The 16194-nt window shown below is 34.2% G+C and overlaps 1 protein-coding gene across 2 annotated transcripts in view; it reads left to right on the plus strand.

Annotated features, from left to right (window-relative positions):
* PIK3C2G (phosphatidylinositol-4-phosphate 3-kinase catalytic subunit type 2 gamma) overlaps nucleotides 1–16194 on the plus strand; it is a 335075-nt gene that overhangs the window by 239313 nt on the left and 79568 nt on the right. For both annotated transcript variants that reach the window (XM_024733232.1, XM_024733233.1), the window contains 3 exons: nucleotides 2609–2798; nucleotides 3531–3652; nucleotides 7302–7410. In XM_024733232.1, the coding sequence (XP_024589000.1) occupies nucleotides 2609–2798; nucleotides 3531–3652; nucleotides 7302–7410 (421 nt within the window). The remainder of the gene's footprint in view (nucleotides 1–2608; nucleotides 2799–3530; nucleotides 3653–7301; nucleotides 7411–16194) is intronic.

Below are 16194 nucleotides of genomic sequence, written 5' to 3' on the forward strand. Positions count from 1 at the left end.
GAAAGTGGCGGGGTAGGGGTGGTCGTGTGATGAATTGGGAGATTGGGATTGACATGTATACACTGATGTGGATAAAATTGATGACTAATAAGAGCCTGCTGTATAAAATATAAATAAAATTCAAAAATCAAAAAAAGCAAAACAAAACTACAATGAGGTATCACCTCATACCAGTCAGAATGGCCATTATTCAAAAAATCTACAAAAAGTAAATGTTGGAGGGGGTGTGGAGAAAAGGGAACCCTCTTGCCCTGTTAGTGGGAGTATAAATTGATACAGCCACTATGGAGAACAGTATGGAGGTTCCTTAAAAAACTAAAAATAGAACTACCATACTACCCAGCAATCCCACTCCTGGGCATATACCCTGAGAAAACCATAATTCAAAAAGAGTCATGCCAAATGTAAAATACATAGCTAGTGGGAAGCAGCCACATAGCACAGGGGGATCAGCTCAATGATTTGTGACCACCTAGAGAGGTGGGATAGGGAGGATGGCAGGGAGATGCAAGAGGGAGTAGAACTCCCATATGACTCAGCAACCCCAGTACTGGGCATATACCCTAAGAAAACCATAATTCAAAAAGAGTCATGTACCACAATGTTCATTGCAGCTCTATTTACAATAGCCAGGTCATGGAAGCAACCTAAATGCCCAACGACAGACGAATGGATAAAGAAGATGTGGTATATATAAACAATGATATTGTACTCAGCCATAAAAAGAAACAAAATTGAGTTATTTGTAGTGAGGTGGATGGACCTAGAGTGTCATACAGAGTGATCAGAAAGAGAAAAACCAATACCGTATACTAACACACATATATGGAATTAAAAAAAAAATGGTTCTGAAGAATCTAGGGGCAGGAAAGGAATAAAGATGCAGACGTAGAGAATGGACTTGACACAGGGTGGGGAAGCTGGAATGAAGTGAGAGAGTGGCATGGACATATATACACTACCAAATGTAAAATAGATAGCTAGTGGGAAGCAGCCACATAGCACAGGGAGATCCGCTCGGTGCTTTGAGACCACCTGGAGGGGTGGGATGGGGAGGGTGGGAAGGAGACGCAAGAGGGAGGAGATATGGGGTTATATGTATATGTATAGCTGATTTACTTTGTTGTAAAGCAGAAACTAACACCATTGGAAAGCAGTTATACTCCAATAAAGATGTTAAAAAAAACTATCAAAACTGAATTTTATATTTAGTATTTTAAGAAATACTAACATCATAATTCAAGAAGTTTTCTGGAAAATGAAAAGTCTTGAAATTACATATTGAAAGGACACTTTGTATATTGAGAAAAGTTACCCTGAGTAACAAACCTGAAACATATTTTTGGAAAAACTATTGGACTTTTAGGGGGAAAAAAACTTCCTTTAAGCACCTAAGCAAAAAGTTCAAGTCATTTGTAAGGGAAAGAAGTTCAGTATGTCATCAGAGTTTTGGACAGTAATCCTTTATTCCAAAAGAAAGTTAAATAATATTTTTATGACCCTCAAAACAGAAAATGTGAGCCAAGGGTGTTTTAGCCAGCAAAATTGACTTTGGAGTATAAAGGCCACAGAAAAACTGTTATCAACACCCAGAACTCAGAAACTTATTTCCTTGAGCACTTCCTGAGGAATTTATCAGAAAATGACCATCAGATAGTCAAAATGACTGGAGGGATGTGACATAAAGACTTGTAGAGCAGATAATATTTAATGATAGTTAGAAGAGAGACTGTATACTATGTATAGTATAGATACCATATGATGTGGATAGAATAGCTCTATAAAAAATGGAAGTGGAATAGGAAGCACATATGAAAAGTGGAATGAGCATAATGTTTGCTTTATTGTATTAACTGGGATAAAAAGGATAACACTGCAAGTCATATACTGGACAAGATGGTACAGAGGGGATAAAGGATATTATCTAAAGATATTTATTATACCATTAGAACACAATTGCAAACCTTTTTAAATACAAATAATAATAATAATAAAGTGGAGACAAACCAAAACCAAACCAAAAAAAGGAAAAAAAAACCAGAGTGAAAAGCATTTCATATAAAATATGTGTATATTAAATATAGTGTTATACAACCTTTTTGTAAGAGAGTTGACAGAGGGACACAAATAACACAAAAATAAAATTAAAAATAAAACAATGAAAGTTAAATCATAATTTTTAAAAAATGTTTACATATCGGGGAAGAAGGGAATAGTGTAAAGAGTTCAGGGATAAATGTTGGGCTTCTTGGTATTACACTGTTTTGTAGATTTAACTTTTGGAATTGTGTAAATATTTTAAATAATAATAAGCAAATTGGTTTTTTTAAAAATCATCCCTAAAAATCAAAAACAAACTTAAAAGAAGCCAAAATACAAACATTGCAACTACAGTTTTATATTTCACCACAAAAGTTTCTTTTATATTTGCTAACAGTTCAAGATGTGAGTTTGAAGTTTATAAAAATAATGTTTAATAGTTGGACTCCAAATAAATAGGCATGGTCCTTGACTTTTTCTTCCACATCTAACACAAGGAAACAACTCAAATGAAATGAGTCAACTCAGGGGAATGTTACTCACTATCTTTTCTTTTTCATTTCTCTAGGAAAATAAAGGAAAGTCTGGAGTGTTTCCCTGTTAAATTGAATAACTTGATCCACACACTTGCACAAATGACAGCCATAAATCCTGCCAAATCTACTTCGCAGACTTTTTCCCGGGAATCCTGTACGATGAGTGCAACCCAGTTAATCCAAAGAGCAACAATTTTAGGGTTCAGCAAGAAAACTAGGCATGTAAGTCTCAAGTCTGTCATCTTGACTTATATATCATTTGACTACATCTCACACTTCCCTTCACTATGCTACACATTCCTCCTTATACCATGATTTTTCTTTTTTGCTACACAACTGAAAAATCAGTTACAGTTTGAACAGAAGTGCCATTAAGGCGGATGTTCCAAGGAGAAATTATAATAACCAGAACTACTAGTAGAGAACCACCAAAGAGAACAGTTTCTGCCCTGTGGTAGACTATAAATCAAGACCTAATTAAAATGTCCACAAGAAAAAAAAAAGGGGCTTCCCTGGTGGCGCAATGGTTGCGAGTCCGCCTGCCAATGCAGGGGACACGGGTTCGTGCCCCGGTCCGGGAAGATCCCACATGCCGCGGAGCGGCTGGGCCCGTGAACCATGGCCGCTGAGCCTGCGCGTCCGGAGCCTGTGCTCTGCAACGGGAGAGGCCACAACAGTGAGAGGCCCACGTATCGCAAAAAAAAAAAAAAATGTCCACAAGAAAAGAAGATCAGAAATTAGGCAGTCTGTTCCCAGCACCTAAGATTATGATATTTTTATATACTGTGCTTATAGGTAATTTTGCCTTTACAAATTGCATCTCTTATCTTTTGTGATGATTTTTTTTTTTTGCAGAGAGATTCTTACTTTGTTTAGTTTACATGAAACAGAATTTTAGAATGTATTGAAGGTTGATATTGCCATCTTCTGATTTTGTCTCTTTATTTTCTGCAGCTTTATCTAATCCAGGTGACTCACAGTAACAATGAAACAAGCCTGACAGAAAAATCATTTGACCAGTTTTCAAAACTTCACAGCCAACTTCAAAAGCAGTTTGCATCATTGGCCCTCCCAGAGTAAGGACTGTCCTCCACTGTTTTTTGACTTTAGTACCTGTCCCTGAACATAAGGAAAAATTATGGTTATGGGATTTTCTATTTGTGGGCAACACAACACAGCATTCTGATTCCAGTGCCACTGAACCTATCCCAGCAGAGTCTCTATGGCTTTCAGAGTAGAGAACCTTTTGTCTCATAAAACAGAATAAAGGTTTTCAATTTTGTTTGCTTTCAGCCATTGATTTCGTAGACAAAAAGTATCATAACCAATTTTATTTGTCATTGATTATCAGGGAAATTGTTTTATTTGCCTGTTTTTAAATTTGATTGTTTTAGTGTTTTCTATAAAAATAAAATTGAAATTGAAAATGCAGAACAAAATTGGATATATCTTCTCTTTCAACAGATAACTGCAATAAAAAGCTCTGATATATTTATTTGCTGTACCAGAAAATTTTGTCAATATCAATTAGTATACAAGTAAAATATATTAACATTAACTCACTTTCGTTATCATTAATTATTAACTTGGACTTGGGTTATCCAAATTTAATTTGTCATTATCTTCATTTTGCAGTCTTGAAAACCATTGCTCAGTTCATGTTATAATGAAAAAATATTAAGCATAAATAATGTAATTGAAAATACTTCTGTTCAAATAAACCTTCTAAAATTCATTATTTAGAGCTAGCCAAATTTATGTTATAGACTTGAGTGTGTATCTTGACCAGAGATGTACCTTGACTTTAAAAAGGTGAACTTCTTAGATATTATGATATTTGCACATAGGCAAATCAAATGTCATCTTATCTATAGAGTAGTTTCTTGGTATCCACAAGATTGGTTCCAGGACCCCTCCCACGGATACCAAAATCCTTGCATGCCCAAGTTCTATACATAAAATGGCGTGGTATTTGCAAATAACCTATCCACATTCTCCTTTAAATCACCTCCAGATCACTTATAATATCCAATACAATATAAATGCTATGTAAACAGTTGTAAATACAATGTAAATGCTATGTAAATAGTTGCTGGCATGCAGCAAATTCAAATTTTGCTTTTTGGAACTTTCCAGACTTTTTTTTTAATATTTCAATCCACAGTTGGTTCAATCTTCAGATGTAGAACCTGCAGACAGGGAGAGCCAACTATACCAGAATTTTTGTTGAGTAAATTGTCCTTTAACAATATGAGTGTTCATACCAGACCTGACATACTTTGTACATGTGGATTTTTGTTAGACTTTCAGGATTTAGTCACTTACCAAAATGTAAATCTAAACAACGTCGCCAATGGATGGAGAGATAGTGTGCATTATTTTGAAGACTTTGTAGTTCACATTGATGAAAAACTATATTTGCAGATGTCACAGAGATTTTGAAATGCAGATGCCTTAAACATCAGAAAGTCATCAGAGTAAGAGCACATTCAAGAGACTGAGAGGGAAGGAATGTCATTGTGGAAACTTAAAGACAACATCAGCTTTAAGAGTTATCAGAAAACATCTAATGTAATAACTGAGGAAAAGGAAATACTGGCAAAAATATTCAGTTTGACTGCAAATATTGAATTCAACATTAGTGGTTTCCATTGTACCCTAATAATTAATGATTTAAAAATATGTTCATTCTTGTTAAATGGCTGTCCTTTTATGTTTCAAAAATGTCTCTGTTCTACTCTTTTCTCTCCCCAATACATATTAGTATAACTTCTAAAACTTTAAAGTGCCAATAATCTCTCTTCATATGCCTCTTCTCGATTTTCAGCTTTAGTTAGGATTCTGTTTTGTTCAACAACTCTTGCCTGGTAATGGGACCTAAATTGATTTTAAAATCACTCAAGCAATGTGTGGAGAGGAGGAATATTTAGTCCTTTGTGCCTTGAACAATATTTGTATGCTAACAGTCCCAAAGGAGCTCTGGCTTATAGCAATGCATACAGAAGAAGGATGAGGGCAAGATTTCCTCTGACTCCTAAATTTACTAAGAGAAGCTCTATGAGAATTATGTAAACCCAATCTGGAAAGTATGATCAGAAAGTTAGAGTCATAAAGAATAAAATTCAAATTAGTCATAGCATGTAACAGTGGTCTTCAAATCAGACTGTACCTCTTCCAACTTCTGAGAATACAGAGGCATAGGAATCTTCCTTGAAATTAATGGTCTGCTTTAAAAGTCACCTGCTTGAGAAAGGTTGATTTCCTTTCCTTCTCCTAATTTCACCATTGCTCTTCTCCCAGCCATCCAGAATTTTATTTTGGTACACTGTCCCAGGGAGTAAAAAATCTCTGAGGATTAAATAAAGGGCAAATCAAACTATTGGTGTTGGTATTGAGAAAATGAATTACTCTAATAACCAGGTATCAAATCTGTTTGCAGGTCGTGTGTTTCTTAAACTTTGGTGTGAACAAAATTGAGGGAGGACATGATAGCACCGTCAGATAAAATATCCTAAAAAATCATTTTCAAGAACTGATTACTATGTTATATTTGACATATAACTCAAAAGCATTTTAAACAACTGAATGACATTACTAGAGCTGAATTCCTTAATTCTCATGTACTTATTTACACACAATACTTTTTTAGTACATACATCTATAAAAAAGGAATAGAACTGATGTTGAACTCCATTTTATTCTAACAATAAAGAAAATTAATCCACAGTTATACAAGTTAATATTTAAAACCAGCAAAACCACTATTTATCAAATGTATTTCTATGTTTTGATTAATTATATATGGTAATTATTTTTATGATAATTAAATCTGGATGAAAATTTTTAACACTTTAAGCCTTAGTAAGAATAAAGCAAGAGTAAAAAAGTAAAATGTCAGTTATTTAAATGCACAGAAATATTATTTTGGACTTCCCTGACACTTCCAACAGGAAGCAATGGATGGGATGTCCTGCAGTTTTCACATACTTCTGTGTGTTTGCTAACAACCCTTCACCATCCCCCATGCTCCTTTGCCCAGAGGAAGGTCTGTACCAAAGAAGCAGAAGAGGAAGGAAGCAACAGCAAGACTGCAGTCAGAGGAAGCTGCTAGATAGTTCCTAAAAAGATACATTTAACCAGCAAAACGTGTTGCCAAATGCTTCCCATTAACAGGTCATGCCACCAATAATTGGTCGTAATCAACGTCTAGCCCATCAAGATGAATCATCAGATAGTGAAGAGGAAATTCTGCAAGCTAGACCCCTGGGGAAAGTGATACTTTGTTCCAAAAGACCAGATGGAAGCATATGCTTTGTAAAACGTTTAATCTAGTTAGTGTAGCAATGTCCCTCGTGAACCCAGAGGAAACAATACCATATGACCTTTTTGAAAAATTATGGACCATTAAACTTCAGAAAGTATTTATTAACCCCCCACATGTATTGAAAGGACAAATTGTGTGGTCTGCCATAAATACAGTAAGAAGGAAAATATATATTAATTTAGTATGTTAAATTAGTATTAATATTAATGATAGTTAAAATAGCACAAGTGACCACAGCCATGTTAATAAAACTCTCAGAATTAATCATGCGTTCTATGGTTTTTTAAAAAAACGTTTTCAGTGGCCCGTCCATCTGATGCAGCTTTAACTTTATGAACAATTCTAAGATACAGATGCCAATTTTCAAACTAATGAAGATATGCTTTTTTCTTTTAAAACAGGTTTCCTCATTGGTGGCACTTACCTTTTACAAATTCAGATCACAAAAGATTCAGAGATCTAAATCATTACATGGAACAGATATTAAATGGATCGTATGAAGTTGCAAACGTATGTTACAATTTACTTTTATGTTTTTACATAAAATATGGACTGTTTTATGTATTATTACTGGGAATATTTTTAAATACTTTATGATAACATTTTTAGTCCTACATTTATTCAATAAATGTACAAATTAAAATTATCTTGTCAATTCCATGCAAAAACCAACCGGGACTTTACTTGAAATTGCATCTTAATATCTTTCGATCCATTATCATATTCAAGTATTTTTAGAATGATTTTTCAATAATTGTTTATTGTTCTGTGCATAGAGGGCTTAGAAGTATTTTGTTATACTAGATATAGTACTTTTTATAAAAATCCTTTTCCTGTTTTTTCACCATTATATAGATAGAACTGATTTTGTATATTGACATTTTACCCAACAATCTTACTAACTTCACTTTTAATTCTAATAATTATCTGTATTGTTTTTGAATTTTCAACTTACAATCATATTGTCTGCAGATAATAAGGGTTTATTTTTTCTTTCCAATATTCATATATTGTATTTCTTTTCCTTGCTATTTTGTACTCTCTAGGGCTTTCAATAGATATTGAATTGAAGTGGTAATGGTGGATATACCTACATTATTCTTGAATCCAGGGAAGAAGTGTCTAATATTTCCTCATTAAGTATGTAGGTTTTGTAGGTCCCCTTTATTATTTTGTTTCCTTCTATTCCTAGGTTGCCAATAGTTTTTACAAAGAAGGTTGAATGTATCAAATTTTTTTTCTGAATCTACTGGGCTGTACAATGATCACCAATAATCCTATTTTTCTCCTTTACTCTGCTAATGTGGTGAATTACACTGAAGAACTTTCTAATTTTAAACAAATTTGCATTACTAGGGTAAACTCTACATGGATGTAATGTATCATACTTTTTATGTATTATTGGATTTGATTTAACATTTTCTTTAGCATTTGTTTTCATCTTTATTTATGACAGAGATTGGCCTGGAGTTTTTCCTTCTTACAAAGTCATTACCAGGTTTCAGAATCAAGAACATGCTAGACTCATAATATTAGTTGCAAAGAGTTATTGCTTTTTTCCCTACTCCCTGGAACAGTTTGTATAAAATTGGTTTTATTTCTTTAATTTGTAAAGTCATATAGGTCTGGAGATTCAATTTATTTAAGAACTATAAGACATTTCACATTTCCTATTTCTTCTTGAGTCTCTTTGTTAAGTTACATTTCTATAGGAATTTGTGCTAATTTATTGGCATAAAGTTATTCATAATATCCTATCATAATCTTTTTAACATTTATAGGCTCTGAAAAGGTATTCACTCTTTGATTTCTCACACATATTTCCTGATCCATACTTCCAGAGGATTATGAATTTTACCAATTTTTGTAAAGAATGAAATGTGGGACTTACTGACCTCTCTATTGTATTATTTCTCTGTTTCACTTATTTTTTACCTTTATTATTTCCTTCCTTCTGCTTCCATTCTATTTATAACATCCTCAGATAGTTAATTTAACTTGTTTATTTTCAACCTATCTTCACTTACCCATTTAAAACTCTAAATCCTCTCTCCTAATCAAGATTTAATAGCACCCCACAAGTTTTTATATACAGTATTGTATTTTCTTTATCATTCCTTAAAAATATTTATAAAATTTTCACTGTGAATTTTCCTGGACCATGGATTAAGTCTATTTCACCCACTTGAGTTTTATATGCTGTAGTAAAAATATATATCTGTATCTGTATCCATAAATTTCATAAGTAATTATTATTGTTGTTTTTGCAATCAATATTTAATATTACTCACATATCTCATTTTCATTGCTTCCTGTAACTCTGAATTTCCGTCTGGGATTGTTCTCCTTCTACCTGAAGAACACCATCTACTATTCCCCTTAATATAAATTTGCTGCTAAAAAAAACCCTCTAAATTTGCATTTGTCTGAAAAGCTTTTATTTTACCTTCATTCTTGGAGGATATTTTTGCTGACTATTTGGTATTTGAGCATTTGGATAGCAATGATTTTATTCTAAAAACTTTAAGGCTATCATTTCATTGTCTTTTAGCTTCCATTGATTTTGTTTAGAATCCATCTGTTATATTTGTTTCTTCTTTGAAAAAGTTTTTTTATTCTTTACAATATTGTTCTTCTTACTGTTGGTTTTCTGCCGTTTTACTTTAATTTGCTCAGATATGACTTTGTTTCTACTGATGATGCTTGAGCTTCAGCACTTCTTGAATTTGTGCCATGATGTCTTTCATCACTTTTGGAAAGTTCTCAGTCGTTATCACTTCACATATTGTTCATACTATTTCCTCTCTCCTCTTTTTCTGGGACTGTAATCACATATATGTCTATCCTTTTCATTGTACCCTCTATGTCTCATACTTTTTTTCCTGTATTTTTAATTCTTTGTCCTCTATGACTTAGTTTCTGAATAGCTTCTTCTAACTTATCTTTTTGGTTGTTTATTCTCTAATGGTCTGTGTTTAACATACTGTTAAGTCCATTCTTTGAGTTCTTAATTTCAATTATTCTTCAGTTTCAGAATTTCCTCTTTTTTTCAGTTCCTAGTCCTTTGCTGAAAATCTGTCCTTTTTATTATTTCTTCAAAAATGGTAAGCATAGTTATTTAAAATCTTCCTAAAATCTCCAATATTGGGACCTACTGCATGTACCTTTTTATTTTCTAATGTTTCTGATGGTTTTTAATTATGTAGTCTTGTTCCATTGTGAGCCTGGTTATTTTCCTTTTTATTGTGGCCACATATTGTACTGCAATGTCCTTTGTAAAAATTGGATGCCTATGTTACTGTTATCCTGGTATAGAGAATTATAATATCTGAGTACATTAACAATCTAGGGTTGCTGAAATTCAGTTGCAGGGATTCAGATTATTCAAAACTGAACTGTAGCTCTTGTGAGGCACTATTAGTGGTTCATCCTTATTCCTTAGATGTAGCCACTTTGGATCTAAACCCAAGGTAAGGCAGACTCACCAAGAATCTACTTGGCAGCTCTGGATTCCATTCCTTTTCCTCTTAACTCTGCAAGGTGGTCAAAAGTGCTGCTCTACCTCCCAGCCATTCCACTGCTTCAACCTATATCAGTAAAAACCCACAACAGAAAAGCTGTGCCAAAACCCAAGCTCACTTCCCCAAGACTGTCTTGCCCCAGATCCTAGCCTGCTAATTCTTCACTATCTTGTTAGCTCTCTGATGCTTTCAAGCAAAGTTTAAAAATAAATTGTTTAATTATTCCAGTTATTCTCCATAGGAGGTCTGGACTAAATGACCAAATCTAATATCACCAAAAATAGGAGCTTACAGCTGCAGTCATGCTACCCCTCAGCTTTCAGAAATATCTGCTGTTCTGCCTCCTCCCCCCAATCCTGTGTTCTGATGAACCTTGTCTCTCATAGGTAACTATTTCAGAGGATCTAAGTCTGTGGTCAATTCCCATCTGAAAAAAGTATTTAAGGATTTCTTGGTGAGGTTTTGGTACTACTCATCAGTGATTCTGAGTGGCCTAGAAAATTGAAGAGACATGCCAGACCCCAATTTTGCTCCCTTCTGTCATATGCATCAAAAAAAGGACTCTTAAGATCCTTCCCCATACACACATGTGCATACAACCTACACATGCACACAGCTGTTACAACTCCTTCTGAGGACTCAAGGAAGGATTAACTCCCTTTACTATTAAATTCTTATCACCATCTTGCTTGCAAGGTTCCTGTGAGACAAATGTAAGTTACAAAGGCAGGTACGAAGCTAACAGAATCCTCCAGAGTTCTTGGCTAGACATAGGATCTTTTAGGGATTTATCTAAAACATCATCTCTAAGGGTAAAAGGTACAAGGCCTGTTAGGTTTTTTGCCTTTTGATGTAAGAATGGAGACTATTTATGGAATACCTTTAGCTAATCCACATGTCTGGAATAACTTTAATGTCACCAATGAGAGCCCATTTCCAACATTAATCATGCTAGTCAACAAGCTACCATTTTTATGAACAAAATCCTTTGACATTCAGTATGCTAATTAATAATGTCCATTTTTTAAAGGGGTTCAGCACGATGGCTTGATTTACATATTTTGTGAAATGATTACCACAATAGATTTAGTTAACATCTATCATCTCATATAGATACAATAAAAAGAAAAGAAAAAGCAGTTTTTAAATTTATAAGTGTCATAAGATGAAGATTTAATAGCTCTGCTTCTTCTTCCTCATCCTCTCCCCCAAATTTAGCATGCTTTTAATTATATCAATAATTAGCATTTGTAAAATACCTATTGTTGATTGAGTTGTGAGAGTTTAACAGAACTACTTACACTGACTGCCTCTAGTATGGGTTGCCTGATTAAAATATTGAGAAGCTCTTATTTCCTCCCGCTCTATCCAGGCACCCCGATAGTGCAGCCTTGATTAGGACATTAACAGACCATTCCTGGACTCTAGTCATTTTTCCTTTTATTGAAGTATAGTTGACTTGCAATATTATATTAGTTTCAGGTGTACAACATAGTGATTTGATCATTTTTCTACCGTCTTGATTAAATCCTAGCAGCACTCCAGTTATACTTTGACCTAAGAAACACATTTATAATATCATGCTGTATATACAGACATACTTTGAACTTCAGTAAGTTACAGGCACTGTAACAGGAGGACTACAACCGACCCCATAACCGGGACTTAACTGAGTCAAAGAACCCTATTTTTCTCAGCGGTCAATTCAACAACCTTCCTTCTCCATGTGGAGCTTGGGAAAGACATTAGATGAGATTACTTTCCAGTCAGAGTGTGAATTGTTTTAATTACATGTTGTATAGTAGATTAAGTCAGTATATATCAAGGAAACCTTACTGAAATTTAAAAATAAAATATAGTAATGAATGTATTCAAAATTGTCTCCTAACTGTAGGTTTGCTGATTCAGGATGTTGGCTTATTGCTATACCACCCATTTGGGTAATATTGTGGTTTGATGATGAATAGAGCCACTTAAGAAAATTCCACAATTCAGAGCACAAGCATCCTAAGGCTATTAGAAAAAAAATCACAATTGTCAATAATGACTGCTTTAGACTGCATATAGTCAGGGTCAAGAGGAGAAACTTTTAAATACCTATCACTAGCTCCTAAGACTAGTGGTTCTCAAAGCTCAGCTCCTGGACTGTGGTTGGAACCTCATCTGGGAATTTATAAGAATGCAAAATTTCAGTCCCATCCTAGACCTATTAAATCAGAAACTTTGAGATTGAGGTCCAGTAATGTGTTTTAACAAGCCCTCCAGGGTGTTCTAATCCATGACAATGTTTGAGAACCATTATTTCAGACTCTGGTCATCTTTCCTTTTTTTTTTTTTTTCCGCAGTTTGAACATGATCAGACATTTGGTTTCCAATGTAGTAGATACTAAGGTACCCTACTATATCGTTGATTTTTTTGCAAATCTGGACTCAAGCACATTGTGCTACAATATTATTTCCAGGCTGGTGGCTCAGCTAGAGTTGCTGTTTTGTATCAAAGGACAAGTGCCTGAGCACTTAAGAAGGTATACTTAACCCAGGTCCCAGTGAAGTAGGGAAGGCATCCCAGGGAGTATGGCTTTCAAGTTGTTATTAAAGGGCAAGCAGAAGTTAGTAAATGGAAACTGGGGAAAAATTGTGCTAGACAAGGGGAACTACAAGGACAAAGCATGCATTATGGTTACATGCTTTTCTCTTGCTTGGAAGCTTAAAGAACTCAATGATTATATTCATTTAATTTTACCCATGTATATAGCAAACTTATAATCTCATCAACATTTAATATATATTTTGAATGAAAAATTACAGAATTATTAACATATATTAACCTATAGGATTTATGTTGTTTTTCAAAACCTAGGAGAGTGAAACTTTTCATCCAAAAAGTATTTAGCAGTCTCTTAACTTATTTATTCTTATACCTTACCAGTTTTATTTTTAATTAGCACGTTTCCAAAACATATAATTTATTTATTTTTAATATATAAACTACTACACTAATAAGTGATAAATGCTTTAAATTTTGTAGAAAAATAATGCAAAATTTGGAAAAAATTTTGGATGATATTATAAAATAAATATGAATGTAATTTTGATTTTTTCTTCTCACACCCACAGTATAATGCCACATTAACCCCATGAACAGAGACCTCTGGCTTGGTAGAGAATGATCTTGAGAATCCTGCTAGCTGCAAGCTTGAGGACAGGCTCCACATGTAACCTAGTGCCAAGCCCAGGAGCACTGCCTGGCCATGCTCTAAATGATAAGCATTAATAGTGCACTGGGTCATGATTTTACCCTTCAGAAAGATCACTCAGAGCACATCTGTAATATATCTGTTATGAACAAAGAGAAAGAAATGAACAGTATCTGTTCATCATGGGAACAGAACCATGTATAATAATAGGATAACTGAAAACAAAGATGTAAAATGATTGTTGAAAACAGCATTAGACAATAGGAAAGCTACTGTATAGTAAATAATTATGTGTAGGTATCTTGCATATTCATGAATTTATGTATTGTATTAGCATACTCAATATAAATTGTATTATATCTTTTGAATATATTTAGTATTTAGGTCTCAATCAGTGAGTAATGGGAAATGAGTTATAAGCTTCTGTCCTATAGGATCAAGGCAACTGAATTTATTTCATTGGATTTCAAGTGCTTTTTTGCATATTCAGAAATGTATTATGTTGAAATCTTAATGTTCCTTACTAACTCTGACATTCTCTGAAGGTCATGTCCATTCACTTTGCTATAGTGAAGGGCACTTGGATATGGCAACTGTCTCTAAGGGAAAGCGCTGAGGGGATAGTGGATGGGATTGTCATCTTTCATGCTGAGAGCTGCCTTACTGATTATACTAAAGCTGTTTTAAAGATTGTGCCTTTTCAGGATAATTGACAAAATATCTAGTAACCGTTGAAAGTGTTAGGCTTTGGCCTATTTAAGCAGAGGCAAGTAAGTGCAAAGTGGAAAGGCTTCTGATTTCTGGTCCTAGTGTGAATAGGATAAATATTGAGATCTGTCTTCAGATGGCAGCAAGCTTTCAATAGGGAACTCGTAAGTATATCTGCCTAGAGTATAGGTTCATATAGAACTGTTAGCAGAGGATTGATATGAAAGGGGAAAAGCAAAGGGGTCAGACATATACAGGTAGGGAAGACTTGCAAAGTGCAGTTTATCACAACAAGGTTTAATGAATATTGTTGCTTATCATAATCACAGCTGCATAGAGAAAGCTGAACAAGACCACCAAACGTGTACCTCACAGTTTTCATCACATTCACATTTGCTAATGTGCTAAAAAGTACTACTGTAGAGGCCCCAAGAAGAGATGTTTTTATATTGTTCTTAAACTCTATTGGTCAGTATTTAGGGAAAGGAAGGTTGAAGAAATTTCAAACACCTCACTGTTTTTATCTTGGATGAATTAAGATCTAGGATTTGAGTGGGGGAGAAAAAAGGAGAAGAAATAGAAGAAAAAAGAAAAGATATTTATTTATATCATCAAATATGAGATATGACTGTGAAATCACAGATTCCAGAAATGCTCCAAGTGAGAATACATCAACCATCTTCTAACACTGGACTCCCAAATACAGCAATCCCATTTTGTCCCATAATAGTATCAAACAAAAGGAAGCTGATATTATAGGAGTTTCTCCCAAAGTAACACCCTCCTAATAATTTACTTGAATTTTGTACAATGAGTATTTGGAGTACAAGAAAATATCTTCCTAAGATGTAAATCCTACATCTGTTTATTAGTCATCCTTTCTATACTACAAAATAAATAAGTTAGTGCTATATTAACAAAGATAAAATCAACAAAAATCAAATGTCGGCACTGGCACAATAGGGACCACTTTCAAAATCTACTGTTTCTGTCATTCAGCAAATGTTTATTGATTGCCTAGATTGTATACTTTCTGGCCAAGGGTGCAAAAATAGTACCTAGTGATCAGTTGTTTCAGAATAATGTGAGGAGGTTTTAAAAAGTATGTTCTGAGGCCCATCCTTAGGGATGCTTGTCATATCAGTAAAGGGAGATACAGGCATACTTCGTTTCATTGTACTTCATTTTATTTGCCATTCACAGGCATTACGCTTTTTTTACAAATTGAAGGTTTGTGGCAACCCTGCTTTGAGCAAGTCTATTGGCGCCATTTTTCCAACACCATTTGCTCACTTCGTGTCTCTGTGTCACATTGTGATAATTCTCACAATATTTCAAACTTTTTCACTATTATTATATTTGTTTTGGTGATCTGTGATGAATGATCTTTGATATTACTATTGTCATTGTTTTGAGGTGCTTCAAACTGTACCCATATAAGACTCTGAACTTACTTGATAAGTGTTGTGCGATCTGGTCCACATCACTGATTGGCCTTTTCCTCATCTCTCTCTCTCTCCTTGGGCCTCCCTATTTTCCCTGAGACACAAAAATATTGAATTTAGGCCAATTAATAACCCTACAGCGGCCTCTAAATGTTCAAGTGAAAAGAAGAGTTGCCCATCTCTCAATTTAAAGCAAAAGCTAGAAATGATCAAACTTAGTGAGATAGGCATGTTGAAAGATGAGATAGAAAGCTGGGCATCTTGAACCAAACACTTAGTAAAGTTGTGAATGCAAAGTAAAAGTTCTTGAAGGAAATTAAAAGTACTACTCCAGTGAATACATGAATCATCAGAAAGAGAAATAGGCTTATTGCTGATAAAAGAGAGTTGTAGTGGTCTGGATAGAAAATCAAACCAGCCACA

Source organism: Neophocaena asiaeorientalis, unplaced genomic scaffold (genome assembly GCF_003031525.2).
Source record: "Neophocaena asiaeorientalis asiaeorientalis breed wild unplaced genomic scaffold, Neophocaena_asiaeorientalis_V1.1 scaffold150, whole genome shotgun sequence".
In the NCBI taxonomy this organism is placed as follows: domain Eukaryota; kingdom Metazoa; phylum Chordata; class Mammalia; order Artiodactyla; family Phocoenidae; genus Neophocaena; species Neophocaena asiaeorientalis.